The sequence below is a fragment of the Staurois parvus genome, unplaced genomic scaffold, assembly GCF_062004578.1.
Source record: "Staurois parvus isolate SC_StPar_1 unplaced genomic scaffold, SC_StPar_1.0 ptg000174l, whole genome shotgun sequence".
Lineage (NCBI taxonomy): Eukaryota > Metazoa > Chordata > Amphibia > Anura > Ranidae > Staurois > Staurois parvus.
This window is the reverse complement of record NW_028317970.1, coordinates 1,867,176-1,882,783: the sequence shown is the minus strand read 5'-3', so window position 1 is coordinate 1,882,783 and position 15,608 is coordinate 1,867,176. Positions and strand designations below refer to the sequence as shown.

The window sequence follows — 15,608 nt, the reverse complement described above, 5'->3', positions numbered from 1 at the left end:
CTCCTATTCCCCCTCACATCCACATCCTATTATTGTGTGACCAATACCATCCAAATCATTCTTACTTTCATTTCCCAAAGTTATCCGTCTACAAGGAGACCTGTATAGATCACATGATGGCACCAATGAGGATGGAGGAGGACCGGAGTCACATGACTGAGAAGATACTAAACCTCACCCTGGAGATCATCTACCTGCTGACCGGAGAGGTGAGGAGGATTCTGGGAGGTCACATGACATCACTCTCATCTCTATTAATAAAACACAGACCTGACCGGAGAGGTGAGGAGGATTCTGGGAGGTCACATGACATCACTCTCATCTCTATTAATAAAACACAAACCTGACCGGAGAGGTGAGGAGGATTCTGGGAGGTCACATGACATCACTCTCATCTCTATTAATAAAACACAGACCTGACCGGAGAGGTGAGGAGGATTCTGGGAGGTCACATGACATCACTTATCTCTATTAATAAAACACAAACCTGACCGGAGAGGTGAGGAGGATTCTGGGAGGCCACATGACATCTCTCTCAACTCTATTAATAAAACACAGACCTGACCGGAGAGGTGAGGAGGATTCTGGGAGTCTAACATGATATTCCTATTGGTTCCTCAATACAGAGATTTCCTCTTCTGAAGTCAGGTGATCATATGACCATCACAGTGCCTCCATGTGACTCCCTAAACCCTGAGAGACACAACATGCAGAAGATTCTAGAAGTCACCAAGAAGATGATGGAGCTGCTGACAGGAGAGGTGAGCGGTGCCGGGAATTCTGGGACATTCTCCAGTAACAGACAAGGGATGTGTCTGGATGGTGACTGTATCATTGTGTGTGTCAGGTTCCTATAAGGTGTCAGGGTGTCACTGTCTATTTCTCCATGGAGGAGTGGGAGTATTTAGAAGGACACAAGGATCTCTACAAGGACGTCATGATGGACAATCAGCAGACTTTCAGGAAGATTGTAAGGAAGGAATTTCCCCGGAATGAGACGATATTGAAGCTCACCCTGGAGATCCTCAGCCTGCTGACTGGAGAGGTGAGTGTAATGAAGGGGTTAAATAAAGAAAAAATCCTCTTGTGCTGCCAAACCTAATATGATGAACTAAGAGTGTCTGCAAACAACAAACTGCGTTCCCACAACACTACAAAATAAATGGAGATAAATAGTGCTGCGCTACTCACTAAAGCTAACCATAAAGTAAACACCTGACAGAGCCCCTAACTAAGGTGATAGAAGTGCATACCTAGAGAATCACCAAACACAAGGGAAGGAAAAGATCCAAAAACAATGGATGTCCTGCTAGGCAACACCAAATGTGAGCAAACCAATGAGTGCAGCTTCAACAAATGTGCAAATAGTCTGAGTAATATATATATCAAGGCATAAATAACAATATATATAACAAAGCACACAAAATATAAAGATAATAATATTCCATTAAACACCCGGCTGAGCCCTCAACACAGTGACAGTCTGTGAATAAATGTCTGTAAATGCAGGAAAAATCAAGATCTGTAATGCAGAAAAGTCTTCATATCAGCAGATATTCCACATGTGACTTGGAAGAATCCTCCACCAGCGAGCGTGCACGCTCCCCTCCCATTTTCATCTCGGAATATATGTAAAATGTGCTTTAATATCAACCCAAAATCCAACCAGCTCTCCTCTGTAAGTACTTTACTGGCTCCTCCAATTCCTCATCAGAAATCCGTGTTCAACAAAAATCAGAGGACATCTCATAGTGTAATACTTCATGTTTAATGTATAAAAACTGGGTATAGAATACTCAAAATCGGGCCAGCAGACCCATACAAGCATTGGTAATAACATACACAGGAACAGGTGTACCAAGATGGCGGCCGCCTGACCGGAAATGATGTCATCACACTTTCTTCCTTACATAATGAATCATGTGACTTCCTCAGGGACATGGATTCCTGATGGGGAATGGGAGGAGGAGCCAGTAAAGTACTTGCAGAGGAGAGCTGGTTGGATTTCAGGTTGATATTAAAGCACATTTGATCTATATATATGTTTTGGACTTGGTTTTTATTTTGTTTTTTGTCTGAGTATAGATCTATGTTTGTCCCAAGCATGTTTGATGATATTTGCTGTTGACTGGCTCACTACCTCTGCTGGAAGTTCACTCCAAGCATCAACTACTCTGTCAGTAAAATAATACTTTCTGAGATTAGTTGTGAACTTTCCTCCAGTTAGTTGGAGGTCATGTCCCGTGTTCTTCATTTTGGTTTCATGTTGAAAATCCTGTCCTCCTGAACCTTATTCACCCCCTTCATGTATTTAACAGTATCAGTCATGTCTCCCATTTCCCTTCTCTCCTCCAGACTGGACATGTTACGTTCCTGAAGTCTCTCCTGATATGTTCTATCCCCCCCAGACCTTTCACCATTTTTGTTCCCCGTCTCTGGACTCGTTCTATCTTATCAATATCTTCATGTAAGTGAGGTCTCCAGAGCTGGACACAGTATTCTACATGAGGTCCAACTAAAGATCTACTGTATATAGGGGAATCAGGACCTCCTTCATCCTGCTGGGGACCCCTCTAGTGATATAAAGATCTATATAGCGGAATCGGGACCTCCTGCCGGTGACCCCTCTAGTGATATAAAGATCTATATAGAGGAATCAGGACCTCCTTCCTCCTGCCGGTGACCCCTCTATTGATAGGATCTATATAGAGGAATCAGGACCTCCTTCCTCCTGCCGGTGACCCCTCTAGTGATATAAAGATCTATATAGAGGAATCGGGACCTCCTTCATCCTGCTGGGGACCCCTCTAGTGATATAAAGATCTATATAGCGGAATCGGGACCTCCTGCCGGTGACCCCTCTAGTGATATAAAGATCTATATAGAGGAATCAGGACCTCCTTCCTCCTGCCGGTGACCCCTCTATTGATAGGATCTATATAGAGGAATCAGGACCTCCTTCCTCCTGCCGGTGACCCCTCTAGTGATATAAAGATCTATATAGAGGAATCGGGACCTCCTTCCTCCTGCCGGTGACCCCTCTAGTGATATAAAGATCTATATAGAGGAATCGGGACCTCCTTCCTCCTGCCGGTGACCCCTCTAGTGATATAAAGATCTATATAGAGGAATCGGGACCTCCTTCCTCCTGCCGGTGACCCCTCTAGTGATATAAAGATCTATATAGAGGAATCAGGACCTCCTTCCTCCTGCCGGTGACCCCTCTAGTGATATAAAGATCTATATAGAGGAATCAGGACCTCCTTCCTCCTGCTGGTGACCCCTCTAGTGATATAAAGATCTATATAGAGGAATCAGGACCTTCTTCCTCCTGCCGGTGACCCCTCTAGTGGTATAAAGATCTATATAGAGGAATCGGGACCTCCTTCCTCCTGCTGGTGACCCCTCTAGTGATATAAAGATCTATATAGAGGAATCAGGACCTCCTTCCTCCTGCCGGTGACCCCTCTAGTGATAGGATCTATATAGAGGAATCAGGACCTCCTTCCTCCTGCCGGTGACCCCTCTAGTGATATAAAGATCTATATAGAGGAATCGGGACCTCCTTCCTCCTGCCGGTGACCCCTCTAGTGATATAAAGATCTATATAGAGGAATCAGGACCTCCTTCCTCCTGCCGGTGACCCCTCTAGTGATATATAGATCTATATAGAGGAATCGGGACCTCCTTCCTCCTGCCGGTGACCCCTCTAGTGATATACAGATCTATATAGAGGAATGAGGACCTCCTTCCTCCCGCCGGTGACCCCTCTAGTAATATAAAGATCTATATAGAGGAATTGGGACCTCCTTCCTCCTTTATGGACCCCTCTAGTTATGCATTCTAGAATTCTATTCGCTTTCCCCACTGTTTGCTCATTTTGCAATCATCTGAAATAAGTACCCAAGTCCTTTTCCTCTGTAGTGCTGACCAACTCTGTACCCCCGATAGTGTTCACTCTCAAGGGATTATTTTTCCCTGGGTGCATTATGTTACATTTAGAAACATTGAACTGCAATTTCAACTTTTTTGACCAATCTTCCAGCAATGCCAAATCCTGTTCCATGTTACAGACACCTCCAGGGATATCCTCCCTATTACACACCTTTGTGTCATCAGCAAAGAGACATCCCCTTACCCAACAACCCTTTAGTTCTATCCCTTACATATAGATTACATAGAACAGCTCCCAGTACAGAACCTTGGGGTACACCACTAGTGACTGGTCTCTGTTCTGAGTGAACCCCATTTACAACCACACTCTGGTATCATTTATCCAGCTGCACATCCACTGAACCCCCCAAGGGCTAAGTCCTAGCTTGTCCAACTTCTGTATTAGATCATTATGTGGAACTGTATCACATGCCTTGCTGGAATCAAGATATTATATGTCCACAGCACCACCCTGGTCCAAAACATTGGTGATATAGTAAACAAACCCAATCAGATGCCCTGGTCTGCCCTCCGTACAGCCATGCTGCTTTGGATCCAGCAAGTTGTGTGTTTCTAGATGATCAATGATCCTTCCTTTCAGGAGTGATTCCATTAACTTGGCTACCACCGATGTTAGACTCACTGGCCTGTAATTGCCGGCTTCTACCTTGCTGCCCTTCTTGTGGATCGGTACAATATTAGCTGTCCGCCAGTCATGGGGGACTTCTCCTGTTAGAAGAGATTGATTAAAAAGATCAGTTACTGGTCCAACAACTAGACCTCGAAGTCCTCTGAGATCTCTGGGATGATCCATCAGGGCCCATTGATTAATTAACCTTTAACTGAGCCAGTTCCTCTGCTGCCTCTGTCTCCAGAAATCCTAAAAATGATCCATCATTATTACAATCAATATGATTTCCCAACTTATTATTGTTAGTATAATTTACTTCTGAGAAGACAAAAGTCATTGTTTAAGTGGTTTGCTACATCCAGGTCTCCCCCAACACAGGTGTGGTGCCCAGATTTCATTTTAGTGATCCCATCGTATTTTTCTATCCCTAATGTACCTAAAAAAGGTTTTATCTCCTTTCTTCATAGATTTAGCAATTTCCTCCTCTTTCTGTGCTTTGGCAGCGCTGATAATGTGTTTGGCCTCCTTTTGTATATTTTTTTATCAGTTTTCTCTTCTGTTTATTCTTACTAACTTGCCTGACATATAATCTAGTTGCCTCCAGGATGGTAGACTCTAACAGTGCCCACTGATTACTTACTCCGGTCCTTTTACTCCAACCTTTCAACTCATTTTTTAGAAATTCGCCCATTTCACCAAAATTTGTCTTTTTGGAATCTAAATCTTTTGTTTTTGATTTATCAGTTCTTATTTTAATATCAAACCAAAGACATTGGTGATCACTAGAACCCACATTTTCTCCCACCTCAACATTAGACAGTTGATCCCCATTTGTCAGTACTAGGTCTAGAATATGATCACCTTGGGTTGGACTTTTTACTGTTTTAGAGAAGCCCCATTCAGTGCTTCCATTACATCTCTGCTCCTGCTTGTAATAGCAGTTTGAGAATTCCAGTTAATGTCAGGCGTGGTGACGTCACCCATAATGAAAACCTTCCCCTCCATTGCCATTTGAGTTATCTCATCAATCAAGAAGTCCTCCTAATCTTCAGTCTGTCCTGGGGGTCTGTATATGACACCAATTCTAAGGGAAGATCCCTCTCTGGTTGGAAGGCAGACCCAGAGGGTCTCCAGTATTTCATTTGTTGTTTGAATTAATGTTCTCCTTATGCTATTTCTGACATATATGACAACTCCACCTCCCCTCCCCCCACTCTGTCTTTCCTGTATAGTGTATACCCTGGTATAGTTACTTCCCAGTCATCTGAATCCTTGAACCATGTCTCTGTAATTACAACAAGGTCCAAGTGGTCCCTAGACATAAGAGCTGTCAGCTCACAAAGCTTGTTGCCTAAACTCGGAGCATTAGTGCAATGACCAGACAAGCACTGCCATCTACTGCTTTATGTTTACCACCCGAAACTGTAACTGAAGTGACCCCATCAGCCCCGTCCTCAGCAACACCAACCTCACATTTGTTTCAGCCTGCTGGGGACAGAAATGATCCTCAACAATGACATCTCTGCCCCCATTTCTCAGTTTAAATGCATGTCCAAAAACCTCCTAAATTCCATAGTAAGGAGCTGAGCGCCCTTGTGTGAGGGATGCAGACCATCTCTATTGTACAGCTCAATGTCAGACCACCTGATGGCATCATGACTAACAGAACCAAAACCTTCAGCTTTGCACCAATCCTTTCACCAAACATTGGACTCTGCTATACCAAGTACTTCCTCTTGTTGTCCATTATGGACAGGTAACACCTCTTTGTATCATACAGAACTGTACAGGAGTCATGAAGAAATCTACCGACAATGACACAAGAAGACCTCATCGTATGACCACAAGATCCTCGAGAATCCAGAATCCCATCACCATCCCCCCACCTCCATCCCTGATCCCTACAAGACAGAAGACACAGAAGATTCTAGAAGTCACAGAGAAGATGATAGAGCTGCTGACAGGAGAGGTGAGTGGTGCTGGGAATTCTGGGACATTCTCCAGTAACAGACAAGGGATGTGTCTGGATGGTGACTGTATCATTGTGTGTGTCAGGTTCCTATAAGGTGTCAGGGTGTCACTGTCTATTTCTCCATGGAGGAGTGGGAGTATTTAGAAGGACACAAGGATCTCTACAAGGACGTCATGATGGACAATCAGCCGCCCCTCACATCACCGGGTAAGAGGAGACTTTATTGTAAAGGAGAGAGCAGTACGGAGGATCCACCTAGATCCCCCATCATCTGATAAACACATAGAAACAATGGATTCAGTCTCAGGAGATGGGATGAAGCAGTGTGGGACCTCTGCAACTTGTCTCATGTGGACATCTAGGCCACCACTGATTGCTGAATACCAAGATTATGAGTCCTGACCCTTACACTATATAATTTATATTGTACATTACATACTCCTGACCCCTGCACTATATACTCTATGTTGTACATTACATACTCCTGACCCCTGCACTATATACTCTATGTTGTACATTACATACTCCTGACCCCTGCACTATATACTCTATGTTGTATATTACATACTCCTGACCCCTGCACTATATACTCTATGTTGTATATTACATACTCCTGACCCCTGCACTATATACTCTATGTTGTACATTACATACTCCTGACCCCTGCACTATATACTCTATGTTGTATATTACATACTCCTGACCCCTGCACTATATATTCTATGTTGTACATTACATACTCCTGACCCCTGCACTATGTACTCTATGTTGTACATTACATACTCCTGACCCCTGCACTATGTACTCTATGTAGTACATTACATACTCCTGACCCCTGCACTATATACTCTATGTTGTACATTACATACTCCTGACCCCTGCACTATGTACTCTATGTTGTACATTACATAGTCCTGACCCCTGCACTATATACTCTATGTTGTACATTACATACTCCTGACCCCTGCACTATATACTCTATGTTGTACATTACATACTCCTGACCCCTGCACTATTATTATTATACAGGATTTATGGTGCCAACAGTTTGCTTAGCGCTTTACAATATAACAGGAGACAATACAGCAACAATACAGTTCAATACAAGAGGGATAGGAGGACCCTGATACTTGGAGCTTACAATCTAGGAGGAAGAGGCTAGTAGTACAAAAGATAGTAACTGTGGGGGATGGACTGGTAGGAGTAGAAGATTACATTATTAGCTGAGGGCAGGATAGGCTTCCCTTAAGAGTTGGTTTTCAGAGATTGCCTAAAAGTGAGCAGAGTAGGTGATAGTCTGATAAATTGGGGTAGAGAGTTCCAGAGGATGGGGAAAGCTCTGGAAAAGTCCTGGAGATGAGCATGGGAGGAGGAGACAAGGGAGCTAGAGAGTAGGAGGTCTTGCCAGGAGCGGAGAGTATGGTTTGGGTGATAGTTAGAGATAAGATCGGTGATGTAATTTGGGGCAGAGTTATAAATGGCTTTATATGTTATTGTTAGTGTTTTGAATTTTATCCGTTGGGCAATGGGAAGCCAGTGGAGGGATTGACAGAGAGGGGTGGAGGACACTGAATGGAGGCCAGTGGAGGGATTGGCAGAGAGGAGTGGAGGACACTGAATAGAGGCCAGTAGAGGGATTGGCAGAGAGGGGTGGGGGCCAGTGGAGGGATTGGCAGAGAGGGGTGGAGGACACTGAGTGGAAGCCAGTGGAGGGATTGGCAGAGAGGGGTGGAGGACACTGAATGGAGGCCAGTGGAGGGATTGGCAGAGAGGGATGGAGGACACTGAATGGAGGTCAGTGGAGGGATTGGCAGAGAGGGGTGGCAGAGACAGAACGGTTAGTAAGATGGATGAGTCTGGTAGCAGCATTCATGATAGACTGAAGAGGGGATAGCCTGCGATGAGGTCGGCCAATGAGGAGGGAGTTACAATAGTCAAGGCGAGATATAACAAGGGAGTGAATAAGTTGCTTAGTGGTTTCCGAGGTTAGGAACGGTCGTATCTTGGAGATGTTGCGGAGTTAAAGTCTACATGATTTGGACAGCGATTGGATTTGGCGGTGAAAGGACAGATGGGAGTCTAGGATTACACCTAGTACCCTGGCATGAGGGGAGGGACTGATGATTGTGTTATTGATCTTGATGGAGAAGTCAGGGGAGGGGGCACGGGCTGGGGGGAATACTAGGAGCTCAGTTTTGGAAAGATTGAGTTTGAGGAAGTGGAGTGACATCCATGCCGATATGTAACTTAGTAGGTTAGTAATGCGAGAGGAGACTGAAGGGGCGAGGTGGGGAGGAGACTGAAGGGGTGAGGTGAGGAGGAGACTGAGGGGGTGAGATGAGGAGGAGACTGAAGGGGTGAGGTGAGGGGTAGAAAGATAGATTTGTGTGTCATCAGCATAGAGATGGTACTTAAAGCCATGGTAGTTTATCAAATGACTAAGGGAGGAGGTGTAGATGGAGAAGAGAAGGGGTCCAAGGACAGAACATTGAGGGACCCCTACAGAAAGAGAGAGTGAAGAGGAAGAGGCAGCATTATAGGTAACGCTGAAGGAGCGCTGCGATAGGTAGGAGGAAAACCAGGAGAGAGCAGAGTCTCTGAGGCCAAGAGTGTGGAGTTTTTTGAGGAGGAGGGGATAGTCAACCATATCAAAAGCTGCAGAGAGGTCAAGTAGTAGGAGTATGGACTAATGGCCATTGGTTGGGAGGAGTAAGGAGTAGTGGCCATTGGTTGGGATGAGTATGGAGTAGTGGCCATTGGTTCGGATGAGTATGGAGTAGTGGCCATTGGTTGGGATGAGTACGGAGTAGTGGTCATTGGTTGGGATGAGTACGGAGTAGTGGCCATTGGTTGGGATGAGTATGAAGTAGAGGCCATTGGTTGGGATGAGTACAGAGTAGTGGCCATTGGTTGGGATGAGTACGGAGTAGTGGTCATTGGTTGGGATTGGTGCGGAGTAGTGGCCATTGGTTGGGATGAGTACGGAGTAGTGGCCATTGGTTGGGATTGGTGCGGAGTAGTGGCCATTGGTTGGGATGAGTACGGAGTAGTGGTCATTGGTTTTAGCAGTTAGTAGATCATTAGTGAGGTTTAGTAGGGCGGTGTCAGTGGAGTGTAGTGAGTGAAAGCCAGACTGTAAAGGGTGAAGAAGGTTGTTGTCGGTGAGGGAGGAGCTCAGACGATTGTAGACTAAGCGTTCTAGGAGTTTAGAGGTAAATGGCAGCAGGGAGATGGGTCTTAAGTAGTTCAGGTTGGTGGGGTCCAGGGAGGGCTTGTTAAGTATGGGAGTGATGTGTGCATGCTTTAGAGGGGAGGGGAAGGCACCAGTAGAGAGGGAAAGATTGAGGATGTGAGTGAGGGAGCATAGGATGGAAGAAGAGGGTGACCGTACTAGTTGTGAGGGGACAGGATCCAGGGGGCAGGTGGTGAGACGGACTTCTGAGAAAACCTTAGTGACCTCTTCAGTAGTAGCGAGGTCAGAAGAGGAAAGTGTTGAGGGAGGTTTAGTATAAGGTATGCTAAGTTGGATGGATGTCTGTGCAGTGGTGATGCCCCTACGAATTGCGCAATCTTGTTTTTGAAATGATTTGCAATCTCATGAGCAGTGAGTGAGGTGCTGGGTGGAGGTGGAGAAAGTAGAGAGTTAAAAGTGGAGGAGAGACGATGAGGACTGGATGACAAGCTATTAATAAGAGTGAAAAAGTCGGCTTGTTTGGCAGCATGGAGGGAGGAATTGTATGTGAAGAAAGCAGATTTATATCAGGTGAATGCTTGCTGGGATTTGGATTTACACCACAATTGCTCCAACGCACAACTATGTCGTTTAAGATTTCTGGTGTGGTCAGTCTGCCACGGATGTAATGGTCGGGGCCTGATGCTTCGTGTTGTTAGAGGAACAAGTGAGTCCAGTGTGGATGACAGTGAACTGTTGTAGACAGCAGTGGCCAGGTCAGGGCAGGACAGGGGAGAGATTCTGTCATAGAGGAGGTCAGTTGCAGAGTGGAAAGGAGCCGGGTTCAAGTTCTGAAGGTTTCTGCAGGTAATTGTTGGCTGCTTGGAGGGATAGGTGTTTGAAGATGAGGAGACTGTGAAGGTGATGAGATTGTGATCAGAGAGAGGAAAGGGGGTGTTTGTGAGGTTGTAGGGAGTGCAAAGATGGGAGAAAACAAGGTCTAATGTATTCCCATCAGAGTGAGTGGAGGAACGTATACATAGTGCTAATGTATACCACGTCCACCGCCACCCCTCTGTCCAAGTATACCACATCCACCGTCACCCCTCTGTCCAAGCATACCACGTCCACCGTCACCCCTCTGTCCAAGTATACCACGTCCACCTTCACCCCTCTGTCCAAGTATACCACGTCCACCTTCACCCCTCTGTCCAAGTATACCACGTCCACCGCCACCCCTCTGTCCAAGTATACCTGATCCAAGGCCACCCCTTTGACCATGTATACCAAGTCCATCGCCACCCCTCTGTCCAAGGATTTTCTCACCTCCAATCTAACCTGTTTCATGATAGTTTAATCCCAGCTCACCTCTACATGTTGTCTACAGTAAACATTTAAGCTTCCACTGATAACAGAAGACTAATACTGTGAGTCCTGACCCCTTATACTATATAACTTGTACATTACATACTCCTGACCCCTGCACTGTATACTCCATGTTGTGCATTACATACTCCTGACCCCTGCACTATATACTCTATGTTGTACATTACATCCTCCTGACCCCTGCACTATATACTCTATGTTGTACATTACATACTCCTGACCCCTGCACTATATACTCTATGTTGTACATTACATCCTCCTGACCCCTGCACTATATACTCTATGTTGTACATTACATCCTCCTGACCCCTGCACTATATACTCTATGTTGTACATTACATCCTCCTGACCCCTGCACTATATACTCTATGTTGTACATTACATACTCCTGACCCCTGCACTATATACTCTATGTTGTACATTACATACTCCTGACTCCTGCACTATACACTCTATGTTGTACATTACATCCTCCTGACCCCTGCACTATATACTCCATGTTGTACATTACATCCTCCTGACCCCTGCACTATATATTCTATGTTGTACATTACATACTCCTGACCCCTGCACTATATATTCTATGTTGTACATTACATACTCCCGATCCCTGCACTAGATACTCTGTTGTACATTACATTATCCTGAGCCCTGCACTATATACTCTGTGTTGTACATTAAATACTCCTGACCCCTGCACTATATACTCTATTTTGTACATTACATACTCCTGACCCCTGCACTATATACTCTATGTTGTACATTACATACTCCTGACCCCTGCACTATATACTCTGTTGTACATTACATACTCCTGACCCCTGCACTATATACTCTATGTTGTACATTACATACTCCTGACCCTTACACTGTATAATTTATATTGTACATTACATACTCCTGACCCCTGCACTATATACTCTATGTTGTACATTACATACTCCTGACCCCTGCACTATATACTCTATGTTGTACATTCCATAGTCCTGACTTCTGCTCTCCCCCCTCCCCCCACTGCTATATATACACATAATATGGATTCTCTTTTGTTCCCCCCATTTCCTCCCAGCTGGACATTTTATATCGGATGATGTGATTGGAGCACAGACTTTTACATGGTGATAATAATGTGATAACATCCTCCAACTTTGGACCCTTAAACAGAAAGTGATAATGAGGGAGGAGTCAATACCCCAATGATGGTGGTCTTCAGGATCAGTCCAGTCTTCATCTTGGTTGTTCTCCCCCCATCCTCACTCTCTGACCTCTGGTGGGGCTCAGCCCCGCTGTTCTTCATGACTAAATCATGGACTAAATAAGGAAGTGCAGTACTTCTTGTGTTGGGAAGATGGCGATGAGTGATAGAGGGGGTGGGGACCCTCGTCCTATAATCCCCTCATCACTGTCCCTCCTATAAAAGACAGTTCTGGTTGTTTCCTCACTCTCTGTCTAAGGTCCATGAATAAAGAAATGACTTGGTAGGAGATCAGAGGAGCCATTTCCTAGTTCCCTTGAGGGTGGAATTGTAAGCTCCTCAGAGACCAAGCTGTCTGATGTGGGCGGAGTCCTGGTTTGGGGGAACCAATCAGCTCCTGTCTAGTAATCCTCTTTGTATTTTAGTCCATGGCCGGGAGATGAGGAAAACCTCCGAGGATTGTCTCACTTTGTCTCCAGACTGGAAAGTAGAAGATGAGGACATCACACAGTATAGTCCAGGAGAAAACCCGGCTCCCTCCAATGTCCATCCGGCACCACCCAGTGTAGATGGACCATCGGATTCCTCGTATCCTGAGGAACCTCAGACTGTGCGGGACCGGGCCGGCCTTCCAACAGGGAAGAGCTTCTCCTGTACTGAGTGTGGGAAATGTTTCCATTATAAATCCCAACTTAATAGGCATAAAAGATCTCACACGGGGGAGAAGCCGTATTCCTGTCCTGAGTGTGGGAAATGTTTTTCAGTGAAGTCCAATCTTTACACACATCAGAGATCTCACACAGGGGAGAAGCCGTATTCCTGTCCTGAGTGCGTGAAATGTTTTTCAGTGAAGTCCAATCTTTACACACATCAGAGATCTCACACAGGGGAGAAGCCGTATTCATGTCCTGAGTGCGGGAAGTGTTTTTCAATGAAGTCCAATCTTTACACACATCAGAGATCTCACACGGCGGAGAATCTATTTTTCTGTTCTGAGTGTGGGAAGGGTTTCCGGCATAAATCAGAGCTTAATGTGCATGAAAGATCTCACACAGGGAAGACGCTGTATTCCTGTCCTGAGTGCAGGAAAATTTTTTCAGACAAGTCCAAACTTCATAGGCATCAGAGATCTCACACGGGGGAGAAGCCATATTCCTGTCTTGAGTGTGGGAAGGGTTTCTGGCGTAAATCAGAGCTTAATGTGCATGAAAGATCTCACACAGGGGAGAAGCCGTATTCCTGTCCTGAGTGCGGGAAATGTTTTTCAGTGAAGTCCAATCTTTACAAACATCAAAGATTTCACACAGGGGAGAAGCCGTATTCCTGTCCTGAGTGTGGGAAATGTTTTTTAGAGAAGTCCGATCTTTACAGACATCAAAGATGTCACACGGGGGAGAAGCCATATTCCTGTTCTGAGTGCGGGAAATGTTTTTCAGTGAAGTCCTATCTTTACAGACATCAGAGATCTCACACAGGGGAGAAGCCGTATTCCTGTCCAGAGTGCAGGAAATGTTTTTCAGACAAGTCCTATCTTTACAGTCATCAGAGATCTCATACGGAGGAGAATCCATATTCCTGTCTTGAGTGTGGAAAATGTTTTGCACGGCAGTCTATTCTTCATACACATCAGAGATCTCACACAGGGGAGAAGCCATATTCTTGTCCTGAGTGTGGGAAATGTTTTTCACATAAGGCCAGTCTTTACACACATCAGAGATCTCACACGGGGGAGAAGCCATATTCTTGTTCTGAGTGTGGGAAATGTTTTTCAGATAAGTCGAATCTTTCCAGACATCAGAGATCACACACGAGGGAGAAGCCACTTTCCTGTCCTGAGTGAGGGAAATTTTCCTCACTGAAGTCCTGCCTTCCTGTATATCAGGGGCCCCACACAACCCTGGAGGTGTATTAGTGCCTTGAGTGTGGGAAATGTCTTCTAGATGAATGTTGCTGGACATCCCAGCTCTCATGTGGGGAAGAAGCACACCCTGATATACACCTCAGATATACTCCATGGCTGGTCTTCATCATGGAAGAAACAGTTCAGGAGATCAGAGGTCCCCAAAGACATGGATGAAGTGTGGGACGGGGTCGGCCATTGATGGCAGCAGAAGTTTTCAATGTATTTTCCATCAATGGAAGACATTCCAGCAGCTCAGATGTGATCCTAATAACATTGGTTCCCCCATTCACACAGGAGGAATGGACATGAACTCTCACTGAGGGAATTGCTATACAAACATTCTATGAATAGACCCCCAAATGTCAGGAGACGTTTCTATAAAGACGGGAAGTATGGAGCAGAGAAATGAATAGACCTCCCAGCAATGTTATTACCAGGCTGCAGCTAGGGGGAGCTCTAATGTCACCCCAGCAGAGTGATCCCATCTAGCCCACATTAACCCTCTCACTGCCAGAGCTGTTTCTGCATGATTTTGCACACATGGGAAAATGCAGATTTTGGTCCTGAAGATGAGATAAACCCCCAAACATCTATTCTGTGACATCAGAGGCCCTGGAGAATAAAATGGTGGTGATTGTTAAGGTGTTCCCCGTACACAGATTCCCCTTCATATCCACCTTTATTTCCTCCTTTCCCCCATTTTCTATGTTGGGATCTTTTCTACAATACTTTGTTATAATAATGGAACACGTTGTGTATTGTATTGTACACCAATAATAATGACTCCGCCCCCACATTCCAGACAAGGGATCTTCCTGACCAATCGGATTCCTTCCTTTACTGTTTCCTGATTTTTATGCTTCAATCTTGTTAAATGTAAAATTATAATAAAACATTTATTGAACAAAAACTATTGTGTGTGTCGGTGCAATGACGGCAAACTTCAATATAGAACATTGCTCCTCGGTGACACCTCACACCCTTCAATAACGGGGCAGAGTGCGGGGGTCAGCAGTATATCATATACAGCCCACCATACAGAGTGCAGAGGGGGGCTGTAGTGTGCCCCCCCTCCTGATCCATACCAGGCCACATGTACACAACATGGGGGGCACCTTACCAGGGGGGATTCCCCCAGGCATAGCACCTTGTCACCTTGACTGGTGGGTGTGGTGATCTGTGGGTGGGGGTCATATTGGATTCTGGAAACCCCCTTTAATAACAAGGGGCCCCCATATACCGTCCCCCCATGTGAATGAGTATGGGGTATATAGTACCCGACAATAGCACCAGCCCAATGACAGCTCCCTAAACTGTCATCATCTACATAAGTGAAGGGACAGGGATGGTGGGACCTTATTACCCAAATGTGACCATATGATGTCACTGCTATCCCCGCCCCCTTCCTTACATGGC

The 15,608-nt window shown here is 45.3% G+C and overlaps 1 protein-coding gene across 1 annotated transcript in view; it reads left to right on the top strand.

Annotated features, from left to right (window-relative positions):
* LOC149462501 (uncharacterized) overlaps positions 1 to 15,120 on the top strand; it is a 28,615-nt gene extending 13,495 nt beyond the window's left edge. Inside the window, exon 3 of the mRNA XM_089676836.1 lies at positions 12,928 to 15,120. Within this exon, the coding sequence (XP_089532962.1) occupies positions 12,928 to 14,129 (1,202 nt within the window). The 3' untranslated portion in view covers positions 14,130 to 15,120. The remainder of the gene's footprint in view (positions 1 to 12,927) is intronic.
* Positions 15,121 to 15,608: the final 488 nt, after the last annotated feature.